The sequence below is a fragment of the Sorex fumeus genome, unplaced genomic scaffold, assembly GCF_029834395.1.
Source record: "Sorex fumeus unplaced genomic scaffold, SorFum_2.1 ptg000034l, whole genome shotgun sequence".
NCBI classification, from domain to species: Eukaryota; Metazoa; Chordata; class Mammalia; order Eulipotyphla; family Soricidae; genus Sorex; species Sorex fumeus.
In genome coordinates, this window is record NW_026606091.1 from 32,437,786 (window position 1) to 32,465,377 (window position 27,592).

The following is a 27,592-nucleotide window of genomic DNA, read 5'->3' on the forward strand; positions in this document are numbered from 1 at the left end:
ATCTTACACTTCCCCACTGGCGAGATAAAGGAAACCAACAGTCAGACGAACGTAGTCTTCTGGATCCCGCGTTGCTGCCGGCTGGGCTTGAAGTTCCCGTAGGGTCAGTTTCTCCTGCCGCTCCCCCCGCCACGGCCGCCACCTGTCTGACTCCTTCCGGACGTTGGCGAGCAGGTGTGGTCGCGGGGACCCGTAGAGCCGCAGGACGCTGGGACGCCGCAGGACCCAGCCCGCGCCCAGCCCCGGAGGATCCGCTTCCCGGTCCGCCTCCGGGCGCCCCGCGGAGACTCCGCCCCCTGCCCCCATTGGCTGGCGAGAGCGAGGCGCGGCGCTCGGATTGGCTGCGTGGCCGGGTGACGTACGGGGCCGGCCTGTGGATGTAGCGGCGCTGCGGGCCCCGGGGGCAGAGGTGGCGGCGGCGGGCGGGGGAGCCGAGTCGGGCGCCGCAGAGTCGGAGAGCGAACCGCCGCGATGCCGTTAGAAGTGGAGCTGTGTCCGGGGCGTTGGGTGGGCGGGCGGCACCCCTGCTTCATCATCGCCGAGATCGGCCAGAACCACCAGGGCGATCTGGAAGTGGCCAAGCGCATGATCCGCATGGCCAAGGTGAGCGGGGACTGCTGGAAAAGGGAGAAGGCTGGAGCGCCCCGGGGTGCCGGTGGGTTGGGGGTGGGGGGGGTGCGGGGAAAGGGGCACTCTGGGGCGGGGCCCAAGGCGGAGTGGGCGTGGCTTCGCATGGAGGCGGGCCTGGAAAAGTGAAGTGGGCGTGGCACCGTATGTGGGCGGAGTCTGGAGGAAGGTGGAATGGGCGGGGCCTCATGTAGGCGGGGCTTTGTGTGCGGACTGCGCCAGTAATGCAGGGTGGGCGGGGCCTCGTGTGGGCCTCGGGGCGGAGCCACCTGCTAGCGCGCGCTTTCTCCCCATTCACTCCTTCGTCCCGCTTGTCACATTCCTTTCTGAATCCTAAGGAACTTCATCTTCGTGCCGCCACCCGCCTGACTTTTGGCATGACCGCAAACTGCCTCCTAACCCAAGCTCCTTCGTCCCCTTCTGGCGATTGATTTATTGATTGATTGATCAAATCTCCTGCCGGACGCCTTGGTCCCCGCTGCCCGTGGAATAGAGTGGAAACCTTTAGCATAGACTTATCCTAATGACCTGGCTCTACTTAGTGCTTCTTGCGTCCTTGACGTCTTCCAGTGACGACCTGGACTTATTTCCAGGAATTGCCGGAAGCGCTTGGAACTCCGTATGATAGGTTATCTTCCATTCTTTGTGTTTAGAGTAGGAAATGATGAAAATGCCAGAATTCTAGGAATGCAGATCCCTGCTCCTGCTTACCAGCTGTGTGAACATGGCCTGGCTACTGAGTCTCTGTGAGCCTAGTTTCCTCACTTGAAGACTATGCTTAATAATTGTAGTTCCTGTTTCATCAAATTGTGAGGATCAAATTAAATCACTTTTTCTTTCTTTGTTTTTTTGGCAATGCTCAGGGGTTACTCCTGGCTCAGCACTGAGGAATTAGTCCTCATGGTGCTGGGGGACCATGTGGGATGTGGGGATGGAACCTGAGTGGGCTACATGCAAGGCAAGTACCTTAACCACTGTAGGATTGCTTCCACCCCTGACACTCTTTTATTCTTTTAAAGTTCTTTTTTTTTTTCTTTTTGGGTCACACCAGGCCATGCACAGGGTTACTCCTGGCTCTGCACTCAGGAATTACTCCTGGCGATGCTCAGGGGACCATATGGGATGCTGGGAATCGAACCCGGGTTGGCCACGTGCAAGGCAAATGCCTTACCTACTGTGCTATTGCTCCAGCCCCGATTCTTTTAAAGTTCTTAATCCAACCTCCTTCATCCCTTCTGGTGGTTGATTGATTAATCAGATCTACTTCTGCCCAGCATGCAGCACCTCAGATTCAATTAATGTTAGCTATTAGTGATTAAATGTGGATGAACATTCACCTTCCTGCTTTTGATAAATCACCCCTGCTCCAGTCTACTTGGGGTCAACCCCCCTACCCCCACCCCATAAGCTCTGAGCTTCTTTAGCTTCCTGTAGAATTACGTTGTCATGATCTCAGTTAAACTGTGAGCCCTAAGATGGGGGTAATTATGTTCTTTATTGTCACCCTCAGACCCCAGCACAAAGTCTGTGATTTTGTTTGGCAATTACTCATTCCATGTTTTTCTTTCTTTTCTTGTCAATCAATGCTGTTTCTCCAATTCCATTACACGGAATTGGGTTTTCTCTTACTTTTTTTTGGACGAACTGGATTTGTGAAAGTAGACTAAATCATGAAAATAATGTTTTTCTCAGGATAGGGGGTTGGGTTTGGGGGTGTACTCAGTGACTATTCCTGGCTCTGAGCTAAGGAGTAACCCATGCTGGTGTTCAGTGCTCTAGGATTCCGGTTTTGTTATTGTCACCACATGGTCCCCAGAATCTTACCAGTTAAGCCCTGGAGGCCCTGTAACTGCTGAGTGTGGCCTTGGAAACCCCCACCACTTCTAGAGTGGCCCAGGTTAGTTCTGGGCCCACAAGGCCCAAGGAGCTCTGCATCCTTAGACCCTTGCAGTGAATTGCCGGTTGGCTGAATTGTCCCTAGGAAGGGATCACTTCCACCCCTGACACTCTTTTAAAGTTCTTAACCCAACCTCCTTTGCCCCATTCTGGTGATTGATTGATTGATCAGATCTACTTCTTAGCACCTCTTAGAGACCCTCTACCCCTGAATTGACCCAGCAGAGTCACGATTACTGGGAGAGAGTGGAAGAGCACATGCCTTGTATTCTCAAGGCCTTAAGTTCATTCCTTGATAGATACCGTGTCCACCCTGCCCCGCCACTGCCACACATAACTTTGATGTCCCAACTCTCCCCTGCTACCACCAAGCATCACTGAAGGGGGGAGGGCTACCCATTTTAAGGAGTGGTACCAATTGCTAACCATTTTTGAGTGCTTGTTTTTTTTCTTAAATGTTGTGTGGAGTTGCTTTAAAATGCACCGTTTCATTGAATGTCTCCGCAGCAACGCGGGGAGGTGAAGTGGGTTTCTTCTGAGAGGCTCACAGCAGTCAGGGAGACCTTGGCACATCATGCCCGAGTCCAGAGCTCTCGGAGTTTTGCTTTTTGCCCCAGGACCTCTTCATAGTGCCTGTCGAAAAGCACCATATAAGGGCCCTGCCATCCCATATAGTCCTCAGATCCCTGAGTAAAGCCAGGAGTAATTCCTGAGCACTGGTAAGCGTGGCTCAAAACCGAAAAAAAGAAAAGGAAAGAAAAGAAAAAGGCACCATATAAAACAGCTTAAAACCAGTTGGTCTTGCTTCCCACCACGATGGCAGTTACAGGTTCCAGTGCCAACCCACACACTATTTGTATGGGGGGAAGGAGGAAGCTGAGTCAGAGACAGGAAGTGACTTATCCAAGAGTTGGGGTCTGAATGAAGCCACCATCAGGCTCCTACTCCTAAATTCTGGGCCAGGATGTATTTTACTCTCCTGTATCAAGTTACAGAACTTAAAATCTTAATAATTCACATTTTACAATACAAGCAAAGCTGCTTTTCTTTTGTTTCCCTTTTCTCTTGGGGTGGGGAGCACACCTGGTATATCAGCCTCTTGAAGCTCACCTCTGGCTCTTTGTTTTCCCTTGTTATCCTGTATATTTTATGGTCACTCCTGGCTGTGCTTGGGGGCTGGGAATGAACATGGCATCCTGCAAATCTGAATAAGGCCTGGGCGGTGGGCCTCGAGTCGCACCCCAGGCCTTTTTCCTTCTTTTGGGTTTTGATATATGATGGGGGGGGGGCCTCCTGCTTGCCAAACATGCACACGATACCGCTTTGAGCTGTCTTCCCACCCACTAGCTGTTTTAAGAACATGTAAAAATATTATTTAATTTATTGATTTTGCTGGAGCTCAAACCCAGGGCCCAACCCTGGTCTGACCTTTTTTTTTTTTTTTTTTGCATCTTGAAAGGGTAGAACAGCGGGACAGCATCCCCCTCCCCCTCCAATCTTTTTTTTTTTTTTGAGACACCTTTGTTCCTTCTCCTTTCCCTCTTCTTAGGGGGTTCTTCATACTTCCTCTGCCCATAGGTGGTTTTGTTCTTTTTGCTTTTTGGGGTCACACCCGGCGATGCACAGGGTCTACTCCTGGCTCATGCACTCAGGAATTACTCCTGGCGGTGCTCAGGGGACCATATGGGATGCTGGGAATCGAACCCGGTTCAGCCGCGTGCAAGGCAAACGCCCAACCCGCTGTGCTACTGCTCCAGCCAGCCTACCCATTGGTGTTTTCAAAGAGACGTGTGCCCCCCCCTCCCCACCTCCACCCCATTTCTCTCTCCCATGTGTTGCAGGAGTGCGGCGCCGACTGTGCCAAGTTTCAGAAAAGTGAGCTGGAACACAAGTTCAACCGGAAGGCCCTGGAGCGGCCCTACACGTCCAAGCACTCCTGGGGCAAGACCTATGGGGAGCATAAGCGGCACCTGGAGTTCAGCCACGACCAGTACAAGGAGCTGCAGAGCTATGCCCAGGAGGTGGGCATCTTCTTCACCGCCTCGGGCATGGATGAGGTGAGCCCTCCCCTCCCTCTGCGGCTGCTTCAGCCCACCTCAGGGATGGCCCGCCCGTGGCCCCCAGGTGGCTTTCATGTGACAGTCCTGACGTCGGCCCTTGATCACTGGAAACATTTGTGTATTTTCTGGACCTAAGAGTTGCCCAGAGCTTTTTTTTTTATCTGGAGTAAGGGGAAAAGTTGGGTCACACCTGGCAGTGCTCCAGGGCTTGGGGTACTCCTGGCACTGTCCTTGGGCCGCCTCCTGGTGCTTGAGGGACTGCATGCTGCTGGGGACAGCATACAGTTTGCAGGCAAGGTGCCTCCACCTTGTGTCAATTCTTCACCTTCACCCGGTCTTAGCTCTTCGGCCCCTCCCCGGAGCATTGACCAGGTAAGTGCAGACTGAGAATGTGGGGGGGGACAGGGGGTGTGGAGAGGAGGTTTCCGGGAGGAGGGTGGGCAGCAGCCCTTGGTTCTCACAGGAGCCCTGTGCTGAGTGCGAGTGACCAGGGGTGGGGTGGCAATCAGGATGCCTGTGATCACATCCTGGAAGAGTCCAACTGGTGCCAAGACTCCAGGCTTCTGCTCAGTGCCCTGCCCATGGGCGCTTCCTGGTTGCTGAGCCAGAAGATGGCTCAGGAGACTGGAGTGCATGCTTTGCAGGCACAGGGTTCAAGTACAGTCTCTGCAGGCAGACCGCCCCAACACCATTAGGTATGGCCCTGGTGGCCCCCAAGTATTGCCTTCTTTCTCCTCCTCCCTCCCTCCCTTCCGTCTTTCCTTCATTCTTGTATTCCTTTCTTCCTTCCTTCCTTTCTTTGTATTTTTTTCCGGGGGGGTGGGGTACACTTAGCAGAGCTCACTGCTCTTTCATGTGTGTGTGTGTGTGTTGTGTTTTTTTTTTTTTGTGTATGTGTGTGTGTTCAGTTTTTTTCATATCCAGCAATGCATAGGGGTTACTCTTGGATCCACACTCAGGAATCACTCCATATGGGATGCTGGGGATCGAACTTGGGTCAGCGGCATGCAAGGCAAACTCCCTCCTGTGATCACACTGAGTGCAATGATCTCCCACATATGTGGTGCCGGGGATTGTGCCAGGATAGGCATGTGCACGGCAGTGCCTTAACCCTTGTGTCTCCAGCCCCTTAGGGGTCACTTGTGTTTTTTTTCCATCTTTAAAAAAATTTTTTTTAATTGAATCAATGTGAGATGCAGTTGCAAAGCTATCATGTTTGAGTTTCAGTCATACAATGATCAAACACCCATCCCTTCACCAGTGCACACTTTCCACCACCAATGTCCTCAGTATCCCATCCCGCCACCCCTACCACGCCCCATCCCCTGCCTCTGTGGCAGGCACCTTCCTTCTTACTCTCTCTCCCCTTTTGGGCATCGTGGTTTGCAATACAGACACTGAGAGGCTGTCCTGTTTGGTCTGTGGTCGACTTTCAGCACGCATCTCCCATCCCAGGGGTCACTCTTGCCAGTGCTGGGGACTGACTGATGAGCTCTGTCGTTTTCAAAGCAAACACCTTATCCCTAGCTATCTGTCTGGCCCCAGTGGAATATTTTTGAGGATTTATAATATAGCAATTTTCTATTTTTGGATGTGAAGGCGTTGATGATAACCTTCTTTTTTGTGTGTGCCTATAAGTAATTCTGAGAGAATTTTGCCTCTCGGAGAGCCCAACAAGCTACCACGAGTATCCTGCCCGCAGGGCAGAGCCTGGCAAGCTCCCGGTGGCGTATTCGATATGCCAAAAATAGTAACAAGTCTCGCAACGAAGACATCACTGGTGCCTGCTTGAGCAAATCGATGAACAACTGGATGACAGTGCCACAGTGCAGTGATAAGTAATTCTAAGATCAGTATCTCTTTTTTCTGTTCTTTTTGGTTTGTTTTGTTTTATGGGGCAACACCTGGCAATGTTCAGGGGTTACTCCTGCCTCTTTGCTCAGAAATCACTCTGGGCAGAACTCAGGGGAGCATACATAGTACCAGGAGTTGAACCCTGGTGCAAGGCAATTTCCTTACCTATACTACTGTCTCTCCTACCCTATCTTTTTTTCTGTTTTGAGTTCTTTTTTTTCTTTTTTCTTTTTGGGTCACACCCGGCAATGCACAGGGGTTACTCCTGGCTCTGCACTCAGGAATTACTCCTGGCAGAGCTTGGGGGACCATGTGGGATGCTGGGAATCAAACCTGGGTTTGCCGCGTGCAAGGCAAGTGCCCTACCCGCTGTGCTGCCCCACTCCAGCCCCTTGAGTTCTTTCTTTTCTTTTTTTCCTTTTTTTTTGGGGGGGGGAGGTTAGACCTGGCGATGCTCAGGGGTTACTCCTGGCTCTGCTCTCAGGAATCACTCCTGGCGGTGCTTGGAAGACCATATGGGCTGCTGGGAATCGAAGCTGGGTCGGCCGCATGCAAGGCAAACGCCCTCCCCACTATTGCTCCAGCCCCGAGTTATTTCTTTAAGATTTCTTTAAGATAGCTACTTTGCAGGGGCTGGAGCGATAGCACAGCAGGTAGGGCATTTGCCTTGCACGCGGCCGACCTGGGTTTGATTCCCAGCATCCCATATGGTCCCCTGAGCACCGCCAGGAGTAATTCCTGAGTGTAGAGCCAGGAGTAACCCCTGTGCATCGCCAGGTGTAAACCCCCCCCCCAAAAAAAAATAGCTACTTTGAAATAAAACATTAGGTGAAGCCTAAGGTTTTTTGTTTTTTTTTTTAGGGACCAGGCCAGCAGTGCTCAGGGGGTAGTCTGCTCAGGGGGTAGTCATTAGTCCTGGCTTGGTGCTTGGTGTTCCCCATCCCTCCAACCTTTGAGCCTTAACCCTGGCCTACAGTTGGGATTCTTTTAGTTAACCTAGGTGTTTGAAGTAACCGCAGTTCATTATCTTGGCTTTGACCTTTTGTGCAAACCCCTAAAATATTAGTTCCTCCCACTCCATGCTTTGGAATCACTCCTGGCAGTGCTGGGGGGTCCAACCAGGACCTCCTGCACGCAAAGCGTGTGCTCCAGCCTGCTGAGCCCTCTCTGTCCAGAGACCCGCTGTTTCCTACAGCTCTACCACTGAGCTATCCTCAGCCCTCCGACTGCTCCTCCCTTCTCCTCCCAGTGTAATATTTTTGAGGATTCATAACATGCCTGTTTATATTATTATTCCCCTCCTCTCCCCTCCCCACTCCTCCCTTCTTTTTCTCCTCTCCCCCACTCCTCCCCTCTCCACTCCACTTTTCTTTTGTAATACAGAGAGCACGTGTACTCACATGGGACACTGGGGGTTTGTTGTTATCGTTGTTATTATTTTGGTTTGGGGCTACATCCAGTGGTTCTCAGGGCTTTCTCCTGGGTCTGTGCTCAGGAATCACTCCTGGTGCAGCTTAGGGGACCATATGCAGGTGCCAGGGATTGAACCTGGGTTGGCTACATGTATGCAGGGAGAGTGCCTCCCCCTCCCCCCCACCCTCCGCTCCCATCTCTCTGACCCCGAACCTGGGGATTTGAACTCATGCTCACACACACACAGGCTTGTGAGGCAGGCACCCTCAGCCACCTGCACTATTCTCTGGGTCCCGTCCTACTTTTTCAGTTACGTGTCGCAGCAGCTTATGGAGTGTCTTCACATAGAGCACCCCACTTTACAGTGAAGAAATGGGAACTCAGAGGGGCTGGGAAAGTTGGTTGAGTCACAGAGTAGAGGTGAGGGGTGTGTGGCCTCCCAGAGCTCAGCACAGCCTTTGGGCTTCCCCCGTGTGCTTTGCCAACCTCAGTACTGGTGGCTGGAGGACCTCTGGACCCAGGAGTTGCCCCCGAAACCAGGGGGCAGATATTTAGAGGGAATGATTTTTTTTTCTTGCATCATACCCAGCAATGCTCAGGGGTTACTCCTGGCATGTACACTCAGGAATCACTTCTGGCGGTGCTCGGGGGACCATGTGGGATGCTGGGAATCGAACCTGGATTGGCCACGTGCAAGGCAAATGCCCTACCCACTATACTATCACTCAAGTCCCAAGAGGGAATGATTTAGAGGATGAAGGAGATAGCTCTGAGGGCTGGAGCATGGGCTTTGCATGGAGGATGGCCAGGTTCCATCCCCATTCCCTCACAGCCATCGTGTGTTCCCCACCACCGTCGCCAAAATGGACAAGACAAGAGCAAACAGAAACCCAAAGTGACTAAGAAACTGCTTAGACATATTGATTTCCAGTAATCAACATGCCCAGGGGCCTTCCTCTCTCTCCACCAGCATCGCCCCTGGGTGTTGGAGTTGTGCTTACATCACGCTGGGCACGCCTCAGCCTCCAGTGCAATAGTGAATGGGCAAGTCTCACGGGCAGGTCTCACCGGGCGGCTCCATCCTCACATCCCTCGGCCGCGGCGTCTCTGAGCTGATGGCTGCTGAGCTTGTGCAGGGTGCTCCCCACAGGAGTGGGGTCGGATCTGAACAGGCCGCTCTGCAGGTTCTGCCATGGCTTATTCGTCTCTTGTTCCCGGTGCTCAGGGCTTGCCCCTGCAGTGCTGAGAGCACTGTGAGCAGAGCCTGTGCTTAGCCTGCTGAGCGGTCCCTCCCTCTGGTGGAAGGAGGGAAGTGCTGGGGACTTGGGGAACCTCGGGCTGGCATGCGGGCTTCCTCCAGGGCGCTGATGTGGGACTTGGCCTTATGCCCTGTGCCCTGCTTGGTTCAGGCCCTGTCTAGCCCGTGTTCTCCTGGTGTTCGTTCCCTCTGTACTGGACTGTCTTCTGGCTCACCGTCCTCACACCCCGCTCTTAGCCCGACAGAGCCGCAGAGCCAGGCACACAGTAGGCAATAGGAGAGGGCTGTGGAACGAATCAAGGGTTCAAAGCAAAGAAGAGCCGGCGAGTGGCTTTTACCTGAGGCTTACGGGATCGGTCTGTCAGTCCACAAAAGTGAAGGAGGAAAGAACTTGTTGGGATTTGGAAGACATGGACGGTGTTTCTGTCGGGAGCTGAGCCCTCAGAATGGTTTCATGCTCAGCATATTATAGTCAGGGGCAGAGATCGGCATTGTGGGTAATAGAACCCCAGGTTCATGGTCGGGGTCCTCATGGATGACAGCAACGGAAGTTTACGGCAGCATGGCTTAAAGAGGCAATGCAGGGGCTGGAGCGATAGCATAGCGGGTAGGGTGTTTGCCTTGCATGCAGCCGACCTGGGTTCGAATCCCAGCATCCCATATGGTCCCCTGAGCACCGCCAGCAGTAATTCCTGAATGCAGAGCCAGGAGTAACCCCTGAGCATCGCTGGGTGTGACCCAAAAACCAAAAAAAAAAAAAAGAGGCAATACAGAAATAAGACACTCCAGATCAACTGTTAACTCAGGGGTACTCTTGTTCCAGGCAGAGGGGAGATGGAAGACACCACGGCCACATTTAGTGGGGGTGCACCTTTGCTTCAGCCGGCTCTCCGTGGAGTGAGGCCTTCCAGTTCAAAGCTGGGGGGCAGCTTCCCACTCGGGTCGCCCTTGCTGCTGGGCCCCAGCCATCTGGCAGTGACAGCAGCTGATCCTAAGGGGCTAGGATGCGGCTCCTCTGCTCCCTCTGGGGCAGGGAAGGATGCCCGAGACAGCTCCGGGCTCTCCCCTCACTGCCCAGAGGAGCAGCCTGGAGATCTGCAGAGAATATTCTAGCTGAGCAAGAGTAGTTGTGCCGGGCTCAGAGTGGTTGGGCAAACCTATTGGTTTTTAAAATTTAATTAAATTTTATTATTATTATTATTATTATTATTATTTTGTTGTGCTGGGAATTGAACTGAGGTCTTCTGCATTCAAGGCATATGCTTTTTATCTCTGAGCCGCATCCCCGGCTGGTGTCTTGAAATCTTATTTTTGGGTTATAAATTTGTTCAGTTTGAGGCTCCTACCCGGTGCTGTTCAGGGCCGCCCTTGGCTCTGTGCTCAGGGCTCACTCCAGGCAGTGCTGTGGGTGCCACACATGGTGCTGGGGACAGACTTGCCTCACCCATGCACAGCAGGTACTGTGGTCCTTTGGGCCACCTCTGTGGCCTCACCCACTTAGTTTTGAGTTTCACAGCCCATCACGTGAAGGCTGTCACCTTGGCGCTGTCCCTCTGGCGTTAGTCAGTGGGGACGCTCTCCACTCTGGCTGCGAGGGTGGGATAAGACTGATCAGGCCAGAACCATAGCACAACAGAGAGGGCGTTTGCCTTGCATGAGGCCAACTCGGGTTCGATCTCCGGCATCCCATATGTTCCCCCGAGCACCGCCAGGAGTGATTCCTAAGTGCAGAGCCAGGAGTAACCCCTGAGCACATATCCACGTCTGACCCAAAAAGTCCCCCCCCCCCCAAAAAAAAGAAGACTCTAATCTCCGACTTCCAAATGACGTCATCAGAGACGCTCACACTATAGCACCTTTGTCCAAAGCAAACTTGCAAAGACATGGGCTTAACATCCAAGGTGGTTCACGGAGTCTTCAATGCCTTATGTTTATGATGCACTACTGTGATATACTAGGTGCTTAAAACACTTTTTTTAAAAAATGGGGGCTTTGGGCCAACTCCAGTTGTGCTCAGGGATCAATTCTGGTGAGGCTCAAGGGACCATGTGTGATGCAGTGGGTTGAACCCAGTTAGTGGTGTGCAAGGCAAGTGTCTTACCCACTGTACTATCTCTCCACCTCCTCCTCGAAGCTCTCAGTCCTTCCCTGTGGGCACGAAGGAACTGGTCTCAGTATTTACCATTGTTTCTCCCCTCCTCCCTTTGACATATGGTTGCAGGTCACAGATTTTTTGTTGTTATTTTCTTTCCAGAACACTCTTTTCAGCCTCCATCCCCGATTTTTCTCGGTGTTTGTTATGATTCTGTGTGACCGCTCCCTGCCAGGTTCCAGGTGGGTCTCTGCCTCCCGGAGCCTGTGCCGGCTGCCCCCTTCCCCCACAGGATGGAGCCACAGACCTTTTCCTTCACATGTGATCCTCTCAGTTGGGGTTGCCTCATCTGCTTTCACACTTAAGCTGATGCTCGAGAGCACCTTGAGTTTTCACTCCAGTCTCACAGTGGAACTCCTGTCTTTTCAAACATCCTCCCTCAGGCACCTTCAGCTTTTTTTTTTTTTAATGTAGGAGTACTCCTATTTATTCAGCCACTGATTATCTGATTGAATTGGGCATGAACTCCACCTTACTTTTTTTTTCATAATTTTATTTATTTATTTTCTTCTTATATTTATTTATTGAATCGCTGTGGGAAAAGTTACTAAGCTTTCGGGTTTAAGTCTCGGTCATAGAATGATCAAACCCCTTTCCCTTCACCAGTACTCATTTTTCACCACCAAGAACCCCAGTATACCCCCCCCCTCCCAATACCTGTGAGGCAGATGATTTCTACTTAATCTTCTCTACATTGATTACATTCATTGTTTTGACAAAAGATGCACCATTATTATTTAGAATTTCCCCCCCAACAATCAGAATTGCTGAAACGGCATTGTGAAATACTTTGTTTTCTATAGCTGGTTATAAGAACCATATAATGTCATGCGGCCGCGGTTTTGGATTTCTGCAAAGAGCCAGATAATTACAAGATTGGTTTCTGTGCATCTGGTGTTATGGCTATGCCGGAGAGCCGCTCGTGAGGGGCAACTCGTGACCTTGGTAGGGCGTGAAGGACGAGCCGGTACCACCCCCCTTCCCATGAGACTGCAGTTGCCCCGTCACCACGGGCTCATACCTGGCTTTCCTATAAGCTCTGAGGCGGCAGCCACCTTGCTGGGGGGGGTGTGGGGGGGGGAGGCAGAAGGGGGCAACACCCTTTTCCTCCTGGGGTGGCATGGCGCCATAGTTTAACACATGGTCCATTCACTTTTCTGCCGCCAGCTGCCGGACTCTGGATTAAGTCCTTTTGCCTCTGGAGCCATGGCTGTGCCAGAGAGCCACTCGTGGGGGCCAACTCGTGACCTTGATAGGGCATGAAGGACGAGCCGGTACCGCCCCCCTTCCCATGAGACTGCAGTTGCCCTGGCTTTCAAATAAGCTCTGAGTCGGTGGCCACATTGCTGCTGGAGGGGAAAAAGGCAGAAGGGAGCAACACCCTTTCCCTCTCGGGGAGGCATGGCGCTGTAGGTTAACGCATGGTCCATTCACTTTTCTGCCACAAGCTGCCGGGCTCTGCATTAAGTCCTTTTGCCTCTGGAGCCATGGCCGTGCTGGAGAGCCGCTCGTGGGGGGCAACTCATGACCTTGGTAGGGCATGAAGGACGAGCTGGTACTGCCCCCCTTCCCATGAGACTGCAGGTGCCCCGTCACCACTGGCTCATATCTGGCTTTCCAATAAGCTCTGAGGTAGCAGCCACCTTGTATGTGGTCCAGATGCATTTCTGCCAAAAGCTGCTGGGTTTTGAGATTTGTTTCTGAGTCTCTGGGATCATGGCCATTAATAAGCTTGATCAGGAGCCAGAGAGGCCTTTTGTAGGCAGTGAGTTGGGGTCTCGTTAGGATGGGGAGGAAAGGGCCAGTTCCACCCACATCTGGTGAGGTCCCGTGTGTCTCGTCACTACAGGCCCAAACCTGACTGTCCAGTGGCCTCTGGAGGATGGCGGTCACCAGGCCGCCAGGGGGAACAGGCCAAGGCACGAAACCTTTTCCCACCTGGAGTGTCCCAGCGCCAGTAACAGGAACTGGACGCATTTCTTCCAAAAGCCTTTGGGTTCCGAGATTCGTTTCTGAGTCTCTGGGATCATGGCCATTAAACAGTTCGACCAGGAACCAGAGAGGCCATGCCTCCAATTATATAGCTGAGCCGGAGGTGGTTTGTGGGTGTGTCTCCCACATACCTAACTTTTGGCCATTTACTTTCTTGGTAAACTTTGCCCCAAGTTTTTGGGGTCTAGCCAAAGGCACAGCAGCAATTTTGGGGTATCTGAAAGTCTGACGGTGCCATCAGGCTGCTGATGCACTCGCCCCACAGTTACAGATTTACCTGCTGGCAGCACCATACCCCCGTTTTTCTATTTTTTTGGGGGGGTAACACCCGGCGATGCATGGTTACTCTTGGCTCATGCACTCAGGAACTACTCCTGGTGGTGCTTGGGGGACCATATGGGATGCTGGAAATCAAACCCAGGTCGGGCACACGCAAGGCATACGCCCTACCTGCTGTGCTACCGCCCCAGCCCCACACCTTCAGCTTTTCTTGCAGAATGTGCAAACTCAGTGTCCTTGGGTCTCCTGATGCTCCTTCCATGAAGGAGAATCTGGCATGAGGGTCCTGTTTCCAATGATCCAAGAACCTAGTGCACACAGCGGGGAAAAAAGCATATAGTTTGGGGGCTGGAACGATAGCACAGTGGGTAGGACGTTTGCCTTGCATGTGGCTGACCCGGGGTTCGATTCCCAGCATCCCATATTGTCCCCCGGTACTGCCAGGAGTAATTCCTGAGTTCAGAGCCAGGAGTAACCCCTGTGCATAGCCAGGTGTGACCCAATAATAATAATAATAAAATTTTAAAAAAGCATATACTTTAATGAATGCAAAGTAAAAGACACGGCAGCATGAATTAGGAGATTGTTGTTGGGGCTGGGGGCGTGGGAGAAGGCACTTAAAGGAAGTTGTTCTTTTGGGTGAAGGTCAGCCGCCTCCTGGCTGTCTCCTGGATTGCTGCAGGTGACTGAGACCCACCCACCCTTGGAGAGGCACGGGGAGGTTGGGACTGCCGAAGTCTGCCTTGAGCACCTCTGCATGCAGCGTGGGAGTGAGTCCCCACCACAGGAGTTCAAGTGTGAGTGAAGGACAGGCAGGTCAGTCCTTGCCTCCACCCAGGTGACGAGGGCTCATCACCTGCCCTCGCAGCAGAGACTTGCAGGAAGAGATGAATCATGAAGACACACAGCTGGTAGGGTGCTTGTGCTGCACGTGTCTGACCTGATTCCGTCCCTTGGTCTCCTCGAACCCGCCAGGAGTGATCCATGAGCACTACCAGGTGTGCCTCCAAACCCAAACCAAACCAGGAAAGACAGAGGAAGAGGGGATGAGACACACTCCAGGGGGGCATCGGAAGTACACGTCTCTAGGGGAACAGCAGGGGTGCAGGCGGGTCCCCCTGACTGAGGATGTCCCTGCCTAAGCTGAGGTGTGAGGTGTGGATGAGCCCCTAGAGAGGGATGCCTGTGTTTGCTGCTGACGTGTAGTGTTTGCTGAAGCCCTCCCCCTCTCCATGGGCCTCTCTCTGTTAATAAAATTATCAAGGGGAGAGCGTGAAACTGTCGAAGGTCTTTGATATCTTCAGTGTGGCCTTTCTTGGGGGGAAAGGGAGGGAGCCACACTTGGCAATGCTCAGGGCTTGCTCCTAGTTCTGTGTTTAGGGGTCATTCCTGGTGGTGCCAGGGATGGGACGCAGGTCAGCCATCACCTGCTGTTGGTGGCTTCAGAAGTTTCTCTCGGTGCGGCCGATGCCCAGGGTGACACTTCTGCCCCTCAAAAGGTCTCTGGCCTTCTCAGTGGGTTTCTGTGTTTCCCAGGCCTCCGTGCATACCTTTGGGCTGCTTTGGCTCGGAGACACGGTGATTTTTCTTTTGATCCACCTTGCCAGGGCCTCTATCTGCCTGCAGCTCTGTCAATAATAATTTCAGGTACACAAAGTTCCAACTCCACACCCACCGCCAGTGTCTCAACGTCCGTTCCCATCCCCACCCCACCCACTTGGCAAACTTTAAAAAAAAATTATTATAGTTTGGGTCAGGTGTTTGCCATAATGTTCATGGTTCTGGTTTTGATGTGCCCGGTCTCCTCCCCACCGCCAGAGCACCCAAGATCCTCCGCCACTGTCCTTCGATTACTTCCTGTCATTGTTTCTACCAACCCTCGACCCCTCACTTGGCATTTGCAGTTCTGTAATCCAGGGCCAGGTGTTTATTAGCATCAGAAACCTTCCAGTCCCCTCAATAGCAGAGAGATAGCATGAAGGGGATCAGGTAGCATTTGTCCTCCCTCTGACTCAACTGCATTGATCGCAAAGCCCTCCAATTCCATCCAACTTGCAGCAAGTGGTGTGATTTTTTTTTTGTTTTGCTTTTTGGGTCACACCCGGCGATGCTCAGGAGTTACTCCTGGCTCGTGCACTCGGGAATTACTCCTGGAGGTGCTCAGGGAGCATATGAGATGCTGGGAATCGAACCTAGGTCGGCCACATGCAAGGCAAATGCCCCTACCCGCTGTACTATTGCTCCAGCCCCGCAAGTGGCATGATTTTGTCTTTGTTTTTTTCTTTTTGGGTCACACCCAGCGGTACTCCTGGCAGTGCTCGGGGAACCATATGAGATGTTGGGGATTGAACCCGGGTTGGCTGCGTGCCATGCAAACGCCCTCCCCCGCTGCTATACTATCGCTCAGGCCCCTCGTCTTTTTATTTTTTTTCTGCCTTACACACTCAGGGGAACTCAGAATTTACTCCTGGCAGGCCTTGGGGGACCATATGTGGTGCTGGGGGTCAGCCAGGTGCACAGACAAGTGACCTTACCCGCTGTCCTGCTGTCCTGGTGCTTCCACCCAGGATGGAAGGCTCTGGATTCTTTCGTAGCTGCATCCAGATGGCAGTTGTCTAGGTGGCCACAAGGTGGGGCTGGTTCACCAGGAGGACGTGGGAAGCCTGTCCCTTTCCGGTCCCAGCAGGGATGCGAGTTGCCTTCCACCTGCTGAAAAGCCGCTCTCAGGCCAGTCATTAGGGTTTGCCACAAGGGAGGCCATTCTCAGTACAGCCACATGACTGGAGTGACTTCTCGCCTGGCCTTCGGGCAACATAGGGACCTTCAGGCAGAAGCAAGCTGATTTGTTTGGGGGGAGCCATGCCCCCTCCCACCTCCTCCTCAGTGCTTGCTTGTGGCTCTGCCCTCAGGAATCACTCCTGCCAGGCTCAGGGCATTTTGGGGTTGGGGGGGCGGTTCCAGGGACTGAACCTGGGTTGCCCACATGCAAGGCAAGTTCCTTACCCCCTGAACTATTGCTCCGGCCCCAGAAGCAAGTTGATTTCGAGGCAGCAGACAGAAGGGTCTTCCCATCCTTTTCCTTCGCACCCTGCCCGCTGGAGTTTCAGGCCTGGCCAGGTAGCCACTTGGGGGGTGATTCTGGGACGGATTTACCAAGTACAGACTCTCGGGCCCCGACGGAATCAGAGTTTGCACCTCACTAGAGCAAGAGCCCCTCGAGGTTCGTGCGCCCAGTTTATTGGGAGGAGACTGCCTGAGCTCATCCGGTCTTCAGACTTATTTCTGAAATAATTGATATTTCATGACCTCAGTTCTACCCACTTTTGATCGTATGACTGTGTGTGTGTGTGTGTGTGTGTGTGTGTGTGTGTGTGTGTGTGTGTGTACGTGCGCATGCTTACTTACTCATGCGTGATGTCAGCAATCGACTCCAGGCAGGACTTCACATTTGCAAGTCTGTGCACTGACGTTAAGCTGTGTCCCTGGCCCCCCCGTTTCTTTTATAATCTTTACTTTTATCATTTCCCCCTCCTTCCCCTGCATTCTTGCTGCCACGTGTGTAAGGCTCACAGGGGCAGTGTGTCAGGCTCCGAGGCTCCCACAGTCGGCCGCAGTGCCCGTGGGGGTGAGGTGTCACTGAATTCTCATGCAGGCGCTCACTGTGGTCCCACTTCGACGGGATGCTCGCACGCCTTCTTCAGGGGTCACGCCCCTCTCAGCTGTGGTGCTCACCCAGTCCCAGCTGCAGTGCGGGCATTGGAGACAGCTGAGGTGCCAGGCCCAAAGGGAGTGACTGGGACCTGGCACTCCCACCGTCCACTCCAATTCAGGCTCCCCCACGGCCACTGAGCTGTCCCTAGGGGGCGCCCCACTTCTCACTTTTCAACTTCCACTTGCTGTGCACGTGTGAGGCCCTCGGTTCCATCCCCGGCACCATAAAATGAATGAATGGAGTGAAAGGTTTGGGGAGTTTTTATAATTCGACAGCAAACAGATTTCTTTTCTTTCTTTTTTTTCTTCCTGTTTTTGGACCACACCTGGTGTGCTTAGGGCTTACTCCTGGCTCTGTGCTCAGCGATCACTTCTGGAGGGCTCAGAACCATGTAGGGTGCTGAGGATTGAACCCGAGCTGGCTGTGTGTAGGACAAGTGCCCCACAGGTACTGTCGCTCCCGGCTCCACGGTTTTATTCTGTTTTTGCTTGTTTGGGGGCCACACCGGGCTTTGCTCAGGCCTCACTCCTGGCTCGGCGCTCAGGGATCACTCCTGTGAGGCAGGAGGGACCATAGGGGATGCCAGGGAGTGAACCTGGGCCAGCCTCATGCAAGGCAACTGCTGGACCCACTGTGTTATCATTCTGGCCCCACAAGATTTTACTCTTACATGTCTGCCACTCCCTCCATTCCTTCCGCTGCGATTGGCTATCATGGGCCACTATCCTGAGGGGGGCCCGTGAATCCCAGCTAACGGGGAGAGGGCCCCTAGAGTCCCCTCAAACAGGAACTGAGGTTTGCTTTTTTCCTGTGGGCAACCCTCTGGGGTCTGAGAGGGCTTGACTTGCGGGTCTTCCCGACTGTGGTCAGGGTGTCGGGCTGGCCATGCTGCACTATGTGTGTCTACTCAGGGCAAGGCCTGAGGTGGTTTCTTTCCACGCTGCCTGGCCCAGAGTACAGGGTCAGGCAGCGGGGCCATGTTCCTTTTCTCACTGCCTGTCTTTCTGGGTTAAGATGAGCTTCGTGGGGCCGGAGCAATAGTACAACGAGGAGGGTGTTTGCCTTGCATACGGCTGACCCAGGGTCGATCCCCAGCATCCCATGTGATCCCTTGAGCACCGCCAGGAGTGATTCCTGAGTGCAGAGCCAGGAGTAACCCCTGAGCATCGCTGGGTGTGACCCCAAAAGAAAAAAAAGTCAGCTCGTGATGTTTTTTGTTTTTCTTTTTGGGTCATACCCAGCGAAACTTAGGGGTTACTCCTGGCTCTGCACTCAGGAATTACTCCTGGCGGTGCTCAGGGGACCATAAGGGATGCCGGGGATCGAACTTGGGTCGGCCGCATGCTAGGCAAACATCCTACCCGCTGTACTATCGCTCCCATCCCCCGTGATGTTATTGTGTGGTGCTAGTACCCCAGGAAAGGCTGGCTAGCCCGGACTGTGATTTCTTTTATTTTTTTCAGGGGGAGTGGGGAGCACACCTGGTAGTGCTCAGAGGTTTCTTCTGGCTCTGCACTCAGGGATCACTTCTGGCAGGGCTCAAAGATCATGGGGGGTGTCAGGGACCGGACCTGGGTGGGCCGAGAGCAAGCCGAGCGTCCTCCCCGCTGTACTTTTGCCCTGGCCCAGGGCTGTGGGGGTACATGTTCCTGTCTACGTGTATCTTTGTACAAACGCGCACAAATGCGCAGGTGGGTAGGTGGGTACTAAAGACAGAACGTCTGAATCTGGGTGAGATGATCGTCTGCTTTCAAGATGCTTTTGTTGTTGTTGTTGTTGTTGTTGTTGTTGTTGTTGTTTTGGACCACACCTAGCAGTGGTCAAGAGTTCTTTCTGGCTCTGTGTGTAGGAATTACTTCTGGTGATACTTGGGGGACTCTGTGGGATGCTGGGGATCAAGCTCCGGTCGGCTGCATACAAGGCAGATGCTCTGTCACCTGCTGTACTATCACTCTGGCCCCCTCAAGATGTCCGAGTGCCTCCCTGTGGGTTTGTCTGTTTGAGGAGCTGTGTTCTTGAGCAAAGGTGAGAAAGAGTTTCTTCTCTGATTTCCGTAGATGGCGGTTGAGTTTCTGCATGAACTGAACGTTCCATTTTTCAAAGTTGGATCTGGGGACACTAACAATTTTCCTTATCTGGAGAAGACGGCCAAGAAAGGTGAGTGCTGCATTTCTGCCCTCAGATGAGAGTCCAAACTTTCATCGTTTTTACTTCTGTAGCAACTAAAGGAGTCTTATGAAAACAGACTTTAGGAACCTTTTCCCACTCAGCACACATTGAGTGCGCATACACTTCCTCAGGTACTCAAAAGGAATGAGATAAAGGACAGATGGTTTTTATAAGGATTTTCTGGTCGGACTAGAGATAGAGAACAGTGGGTGGGACATCTGGCACAGAGCTGAGCTGGGTTCTATCCCTGTCACTATGTATGGTCCCCCGCGTACCTCCAGGAGTGATCCCTGAGCACAGTTGGATGTGGCTGAAAAACTGGGGGGGAAATGTAGGGGAGCATTAGGGATGGAATCCAGAGCCTTATCTGTGCTAGGCACATAGCCACAAACATCCCCAGCACCGTGTAAGAATTGTGTTTGTTTGGAGGCCACACCCAGCAGTGTTCAGAGCTTACTCCTGGCTCTACACTCAGAAACACTCGATCAGACCCAGGTCTGCCACATGCAAGGCCAATGCCCTACGCCCTACCTGCTAGACTATCTCTTTGGCCTACCTTGTAAGAAATTTTTGTTGTGGATTTTGAGCCATACCCAGCCATACCCAGCCTTACTGGGGTAAGTACTCAGGGGTTACTCCTGCTGGTGCTCAGGAGGAGTGGGGTGGAATGGGGGTGCAGGACTGGGGGTGGAATCTGGACCCCCACTCCCCCCTCTTGCACCTGCAGAGCATGTATTCTGGCCCTTTGAACCATCTTCCTAGACCCACCAAAAAGAAAATTATTTTTAAAATTTTTATTAGTGAAACTGTGGGCTGGAGCGATAGCACAGTGGTAGGGCGTTCGCCTTACAAGCGGCCAACATGGCCTACCCGAGTTCGATTCCTCCACCCCTCTCAGAGAGCCCGGCAAGCTACCAAGAGTATTCGATATGCCAGACACAGTAACAACAAAGTCTCCAATGGAGACGTTACTGGGCCCGCTCGAGCAAATCGACGATCAACGGGAGGGCCTTTACTTACTTACTATTAGTGAAACCCCATGAGGTATAGTTGTAAACTTACAAATTTTTGTGCTTGGGTTTCAGTTATACAATGATCCAGTGCCCATCCCTCCATCAGTGCACATTCTCCATCATTTACTTTTTTTTTTTTAATTTTTGTTAGTGAAACACCGTGAGGTACTAGGACCCGTGGTGGTGGAAAATGGACCCACCAAAAAATTTTTAGTTAAAAAAAAAATAAAAGATGAGATAAATCACATAGACGAGTCTGGAGTAGACTCTTTGGAAGCTGTGACTTTTGAGAAATATTCTGTATGGTATAACAATGATCTTATTCGCTCTGCTCAGCATATTAAAGATGGACAGAGTAGAGTACCCAGCATCTGCACACCCCAGTTTGTAAGGTGGTTTTACAAGGTGCCCGCTGGTGCTGGTGGCTCACAGCGACCTTCCCGCCCCCCAGCAGGCCCCCTCTGACCGGTCGACTGTGACGCCTCCTGCTTTTGTCTGGGAGGCGGCAGCTGCGGGCTGCACTGGAGGCACAGTCTGAGATACAGCCACTCACTGTGTGCCCCACCCCCAGTCAATGCCTGCTCCTCCCCCTTCCCCTCCTGCCCAAGCGCTGAAGCTGTTTTCTTTTCTTTCTTTTTTTCTTCTTTTTGGGTCACACCCAGCGATGCACAGGGGTTACTCCTGGCTCTGCACTCAGGAATTACACCTGCCAGTGCTCGGGGGACCATATGGGATGCTGGGAATCGAACCCAGGTCGGCCGCATGCAAGGCAAACGCCCTACCCATTGTACTATCACTGACCCCTGAAGCCCTGCTTTGAGAGCCACTCACTCAGCTCAGCTGCCCGGGTCAGCCCCCACCGAGGCAGCACTGATGCACAGGGTTGGGCTCCGCAGGCCGCCCCATGGTCATCTCCAGCGGCATGCAGTCCATGGACACCATGAAGCAAGTCTACCAGATTGTGAAGCCCCTGAACCCCAACTTCTGCTTCCTCCAGTGCACCAGTGCCTACCCGCTCCCGCCGGAGGATGTCAATCTGCGGGTCATCTCGGTGAGTGGCCGGGACGGTGCGGCTGCCCAGGGCACTCTCCCCTGGGGGTTGAGTGTGGGTCAGCCAGGTTTGGAGGCCACATGCTGCCTGGGCTTGTTGATGCTTAGGAAACCGAAGGGGCCGCGGGATATGGCTGTGGGGCACGGACTCTCTCCTTTGGAGCTAAAGCGTGGGCCAGCCCAGGTGCAACCTGCTTCGTGACTAGATCTGTAGCCAGTTTTGATGTGCTTTGAATCTGAGCATGTGGGCTGGAAAGTCTTACTCTCACAGTATCAAATCAGGACCGTGGTATAGCTAAGGGAGCATGCTGCAGAGGGCCTTTATAAAGGAAACGTCTGCAACCCATCTTACTTCTCCTAGTACAAAAGTAAGGAGTCCATAGTAATTACCTGTATAGATGTCTCTTTCTCTCTCTCTCTCTCTCTCTCTCTCTCTCTCTCTCTCTCACAAACACACACACACACACATATGCACATGCATAGAAAGAATTCATATATGGAGATAATATATATGTACATATATGAAGAGATAGAGAATATCTATATCTATCTATCTATATGTATATATATGGGGCTGGAGCGATAGCACAGCGGTAGGGCGTTTGCCTTGCACGCAGCCAACATGGCCGACCCGTGTTCAATTCCTCCGCCCCTCTTGGAGAGCCCGGCAAGCTACCGAGAGTATCTCGCCCGCACGGCAGAGCCTGGCAAGCTCCCCGTGATGTATTCGATATGCCAAACACAGTAACAACAAAGTCTCACACTGGAGATGTTACTGGGCCCGCTCGAGAAAATCGATGAACAACGGGAGGACAGTGACAGTGACAGTGCATATATATATAGAGAGGGGGGGGGGGCAGGGGTTTCCGGGGAGGGAAACCATAGTTACAGGGGTTAAGGCATATGCTTTGCATGCAGCCAGCCCCAATTTGCTCTCTGGTACTGCATATGGTCCAAGGTGACACAAGTAAGCCCTCAACACCATCGGTGTGGCCCCAAAAACAAGATCAAAAAGGCAATCTCATTTTTTTTTCTTTTTGGGTCACACTCAGCAATGCTCAGGGGTTACCTCTGACTCTGCACTCAGGAATCACTCCTGGCGGTGCTTGGGGGATCATTTGGGATGCCTTGGATCGAACCTGGGTCTGCGGCGTGCAGGGCAGACGCCCTACCCACTGTACTATCGCTCTGGCCCCAGCAATCACATTTTTAATTATGCAAAATACCGTTTTCAAAACAACATCAGAAAGTTTACTATTCTGAGTGAATGGTAGAGCAAAAGAGGTGAGTGGAATTAGATTTTTGTGCATTTTACTGTATGAGTTTAATATTTAACACAGAATTTTATTATTTTTTTTTATGTTTTGTTTTTTGGGATACACACAGCAATCCACCTGGCTTTATTTCAGGGAATCATTCTTTTATTTTTTAAGATCATTTTTTGTTTTGCTTTTGGTTTTTTTTGTTTGTTTGTTTGTTTTGGGGACCACACCTGGTGGTGTTAAGAGGTTACCCCCACCTTTGTACTCAGGAATTACTCCTGGAAGTGCTTGGTGGGATGCAGGGGATCAAATATGAGATGCAGGGGATCAAATTCAGGTTGGTCACATGCAAGGCAAGTGCCCTATCAGCTGTACTGTCACTTCCATCCCTCAGGGATCACTCTTGGCAGGGCTCAGGGGACCACAAGGGGTGCTGGGGATTGAACTCAGGTCGGTCGCATGCAAGGCAAGAGCCCTACCCACTGTACTGTCTGTCCAGCCCTGAATACAGAATTGTATTTGTTTTGGTTTGGGGGGCACACCCAGTTATGCCCCAAACTTAGTCCTGGCTTTACACTCAGAAATTGCTCCTGGTGGTGTTAGGGATATTGTAGGGGATGCCTCGGGAATTGAACCTGGGTCGTCCATATGCAGGGAAAATGCCCAACCGACTGTGCTGTCTCACCAGCCCCACGTGCCCTTTTGTTTATTTATTTATTTATTATTATTTTTGCTTTTTGGTTCACACCTGGCAAAGCACAGGGGTTACTCCTGGCTCTGCACTCAGGAATTACTCCTGGGCGATGCTCAGAGGATAAGATGGGATGCTGGGAATCGAACCTGGGTTGGCCGCGTGCAAGGCAAACGCCCTACCCACTGTGCTGTCACTCCAGCCCTTCCACGCGCCCTTTTAATTGAGACTTCCCCTCTTAGTTCTGGCAGCCTCTGCTCTGTTGCCTGCTCATCACTAAATCATGTTATTTAAAACCATTAAGCATGCTTTTTATTAGACATGGTTTTTAGAAACTCAAGCAGCTCTAAATTATCGAACACAGAAAGGGAACTTGTCTGGGCTCGCTCCTCAAGCCTCCCTGGAATACGCACCTCAGTGCTGGTCCTGATGTTTCTTTGCTTGCCTGTTTCCACTCTGTAGAAGCCTGTACTCTCGAATATGTGCTTCTCCCTTTCCTCTCCCCTCATATCTTTTGTTTGTTTGTTTTGGCTTTTGGGCCACACCAGCAGTGCTCAGCGTTTACTCCTGGCTCCGTGCACAGAAATTACTCCTGGTGGTACCTGGGAGCCCGTAAGGGATTCCAGAGATTGAACCTGGGTTGGCTGCGTGCAAGGCAAATGCCCTACCTGCTGTACTATCGCATTCCCGCCCTCTCTCTTGTAGCTTTATAAATAAATCCCAATAAAATGCACCTTGCTTTACACACACACAAAAATAAAATAAAAGTGAATTCCTCTGTAACCCCTCCCTTGGCCCAAGAGTGCCGTGATTAATAGTTGTGTGGGGACCCCAGGTCCTTCCTCTGATTCTTTCTCTGTGGAGCCTCGACCCCCTTCCCTTCTGCACCTCTCAGGGCCCACATCTCCCACTCAAGAGTGATTATGCCAGCCCATATTCCAGCAGGTTCCACAGCCGACTTCTTTGCCCTGTGGCCAGCACACCCTCCGTCATCATGCCCCCGAAACCAGTCTCTGTCCTGGTCTCTCTGTGAACCCCCATCTGGGGCTTTCTGCTCTTCCCTAAACTTTCTGTCCACGCTCCCCCGCATGGCTCACAAGGCTTAGAAGGCCCTTTCTTTCACCCAGTGAATTCTAGATCACTGGTTAATTATTTAGCATTTCCGACCAAAGGATTGTGGTGAGATTGGGCGGTCTGTATTATTGATGATAATATTTGCACACAGCACAATTTTCAACAGCTTGGGCTAATTAAATGTGACCGAAGGCTGTTTGGATGCATTTACGCCTTTGGTTGGAGTTCAGGGACAATTCCTGGCACCATGGGACATTCCTCAAGCGCATTCTTGATCAGAGCAGGCATTACTGGGGAGCACTGGCAGTGTGGGCAGTATGCTGAGTACTTTCCAGCATCTCCAGTCCTGGGGGGGGAAGGCGGGGGAGAGTGGCCCAAGGGCCCAAGGATTGCCTTTGGTCCCACAGGGGAGCCTGGTGTTTGGCTCTCCCTGACTCTGGGTGGTACACACAGAGCACAGCCTCTAACCTCTTTCTCTTTCCTCCCTTCCCCCCATTTTAAAGGAGTATCAGAAGCTCTTCCCTGACATCCCCATTGGGTACTCCGGGCACGAAACGGGCATCGCCATCTCAGTGGCCGCCGTGGCTCTGGGAGCCAAGGTGTTAGAGCGGCACGTGACTCTGGACAAGACCTGGAAGGGCAGTGACCACTCGGCCTCCCTGGAGCCCGGGGAGCTGGCGGAGCTGGTGCGGTCTGTGCGCCTCGTTGAGAGGGCCCTGGGCTCTCCGACCAAGCAGCTGCTGCCCTGCGAGATGGCCTGCAATGAGAAGGTGGGTTCCGCCAGTCCTACTGCGGGCAGGGAGGGGGGGCACCTCATCCTGATGGTCCCCTGGCAGGCAGAACCAGTACCAACCTGAGCCTGGGCATGTGGCAGGAATGGTGAGAGCATGCTGTGCCAGTCTGCTGTGTCTGGGGAGGGAACTTTAATGGTTTCTGAGGAGCAGGTGACGTTTCCCGCCATGTCCCCAAGGCCGATGGCTGCCAGGGTCTTCTCGCTGGGAAAGGCAGCGGGAAGGTGAAGGCTGCCTGAATCTGGGGTCCCCTGGAGTAATGAAGCCTTGAGAGATGTTTGGATAGAGGGATTCCCATCAAGCAGTGGGAGAAAGACCTGTGATGCAGCAGTGTCCCTGCAGCAGCAACGGTTCTGGAAGGTTCTGTGGCTGCCCATGGTTGGTGGAGGATGGGGCTGGCATTAGCTCAGCAACATTACTGGTGGCACTGACCTTCGAGATAGATGACCGAGGAAAACTGCCACACACTGACCACAGAACTGGGAGACAGGGGCCCGGACCTGTCTTGCCTCTGAGGCAGAGAGCCAGGTGCCCGGGGCTGGTGGGGTGCAGGTGGCTCCCCTTGTCAGTTTTTCGGTAGAGGCAAATATTAGAGGCTTGGTATGCATGACTGTGTTGTCATCTTTTATTCAAGTGTGTCCCCATCCCTTTATGCAGCTGATCACCCATGAAAGATGCACACCCAGCTCACCCGGAGGAGAAACCAGTGAGTGGGAGGGCCAGGGAGACAGGACAGGGCTTCAGGGCACTTGCCTTGTATGCAGATGACCCTTATTTGATCCCCGGCACCCCATAGGGCCCCCCAAGCCAGGAGTAAACCCCGAGCACGGCCAGGTATGGCCCCAAAACCCACCTCCTCCTAAGAAAAGCATGAGGAACAAACGACCCGAGAGAGGAAAGGGAAGCAGCCAACCTCAAACCGGAAAGCGTCCTTGCTGCAGTGAGCACTTCATCGGGTTGGCGCCTCGGGCTGCCCAAGTGAAGGGTGACCTGCTGGCCTGGCAGTGATTGGGTCCGGGCTCTGGATTGGAAGTGGAAGTGGAAGAGGTTCCTCAGCCCCCCACATGGAGGGACAGTGGTGTAGGCGATGGCTTCGCAGAATTGTTAGGAACACTGGGTACAGCTACAGGTCTGACCATTCCCCTCGCCCTTCCTGGGAGCCCCCATCCGCCATACGCTCAGTAGCCCCTGAGCCCTCATCTCCCTGATACATGCCCCTCAAGGCTCAGGCCCAGAACACATGCTGTGACAAATGCTCGGCTCTCAGCCTCCCCAGGCCCAGAACACCATCTCGCTTGTTGAAATTAGATGACAAAGGTCGCTCACTCTTGGTGGAGGGAGAGCTTCCGGTAAGGTCCCGGGCAGCTGGCTGACGAGGTCCACTGTCATTGCCCTTTATCTGGAGCCAGCTTGTGCCTGGCTGACAGGGATTTGGACTTAGCCCTCTGCTCTGCTCATCAGTACGCAGGTCCCCCCAGAACTGTGGGCTGACCTCACCACTCAGGCAGCGGGGAGAGCAGCCCTGCCCCCAGCCCCACGACACCCCGTGCAGGCTGGTCGTGCAGGCTGGTCGGGGGCCTCGGGAAAAGAGCAGCAAGCACCAGCCACCAGTGTGGGGCAGTCACTGAGTCTTTGGGTCTTGTCCACAGCTGGGCAAGTCGGTGGTGGCCAAAGTGAAAATTCCGGAAGGCACCATTCTAACCCTGGACATGCTCACCGTGAAGGTGGGTGAGCCTAAAGGCTACCCCCCTGAAGACATCTTCAGCCTGGTGGGCAAGAAGGTCCTGGTTACCGTGGAGGAAGACGACACCATCATGGAAGACGCGGTGGAAAATCATGGCAAGAAAATCAAGTCTTAGGGGCCGGAGTGATAGGACAATGGGTAAGGCGCTTGCCTTGCATGTGGCCAACCCAGGTTCTATCCCTCGCACCCTGTATGGTGCCCCGAGCACAGCCAGGAGTGATACCTGAGTGCAGAGCCAGGAGGAAGCCCTGAGCACTGCTGGGTGTGGCCCCAGCCTCCCCACCACCACCGGTCCACCCCTTCCCCCCACACAGCCAAATCAAGACTTAAAATAAAAGGCCATTTTCAGAATTCTGAGGTGCCTTGCTGCTACCATCTGGTGTTAACTGGGTGGTGGTGAGGTACAGGTGGGGTCTTCAGGGACTCAACTTTCATTCACCCCCCTGTCTTGGGGAACAAGCCCGGTCGGGCTGATGGAGGGGCTGCCCTTAGCCACCACCCTCCAGGCTCTGGGGGACTCTGGGGTCCTCCTCACTCAGCTTTGGTTTTGACTGC

The 27,592-nt window shown here is 52.9% G+C and overlaps 1 protein-coding gene across 1 annotated transcript; it reads left to right on the plus strand.

Moving 5' to 3' along the window:
• The first annotated feature begins 379 nt into the window (after window positions 1-379).
• Window positions 380-27,377, plus strand: NANS (N-acetylneuraminate synthase). The gene is made up of 6 exons (XM_056117073.1): window positions 380-603; window positions 4,365-4,580; window positions 19,301-19,400; window positions 21,322-21,476; window positions 25,006-25,272; window positions 26,943-27,377. The coding sequence occupies exons 1-6, from the start codon at window positions 472-474 to the stop codon at window positions 27,150-27,152; spliced, it is 1,080 nt and encodes a 359-aa protein (XP_055973048.1). The 5' UTR covers window positions 380-471; the 3' UTR covers window positions 27,153-27,377.
• Window positions 27,378-27,592: the final 215 nt, after the last annotated feature.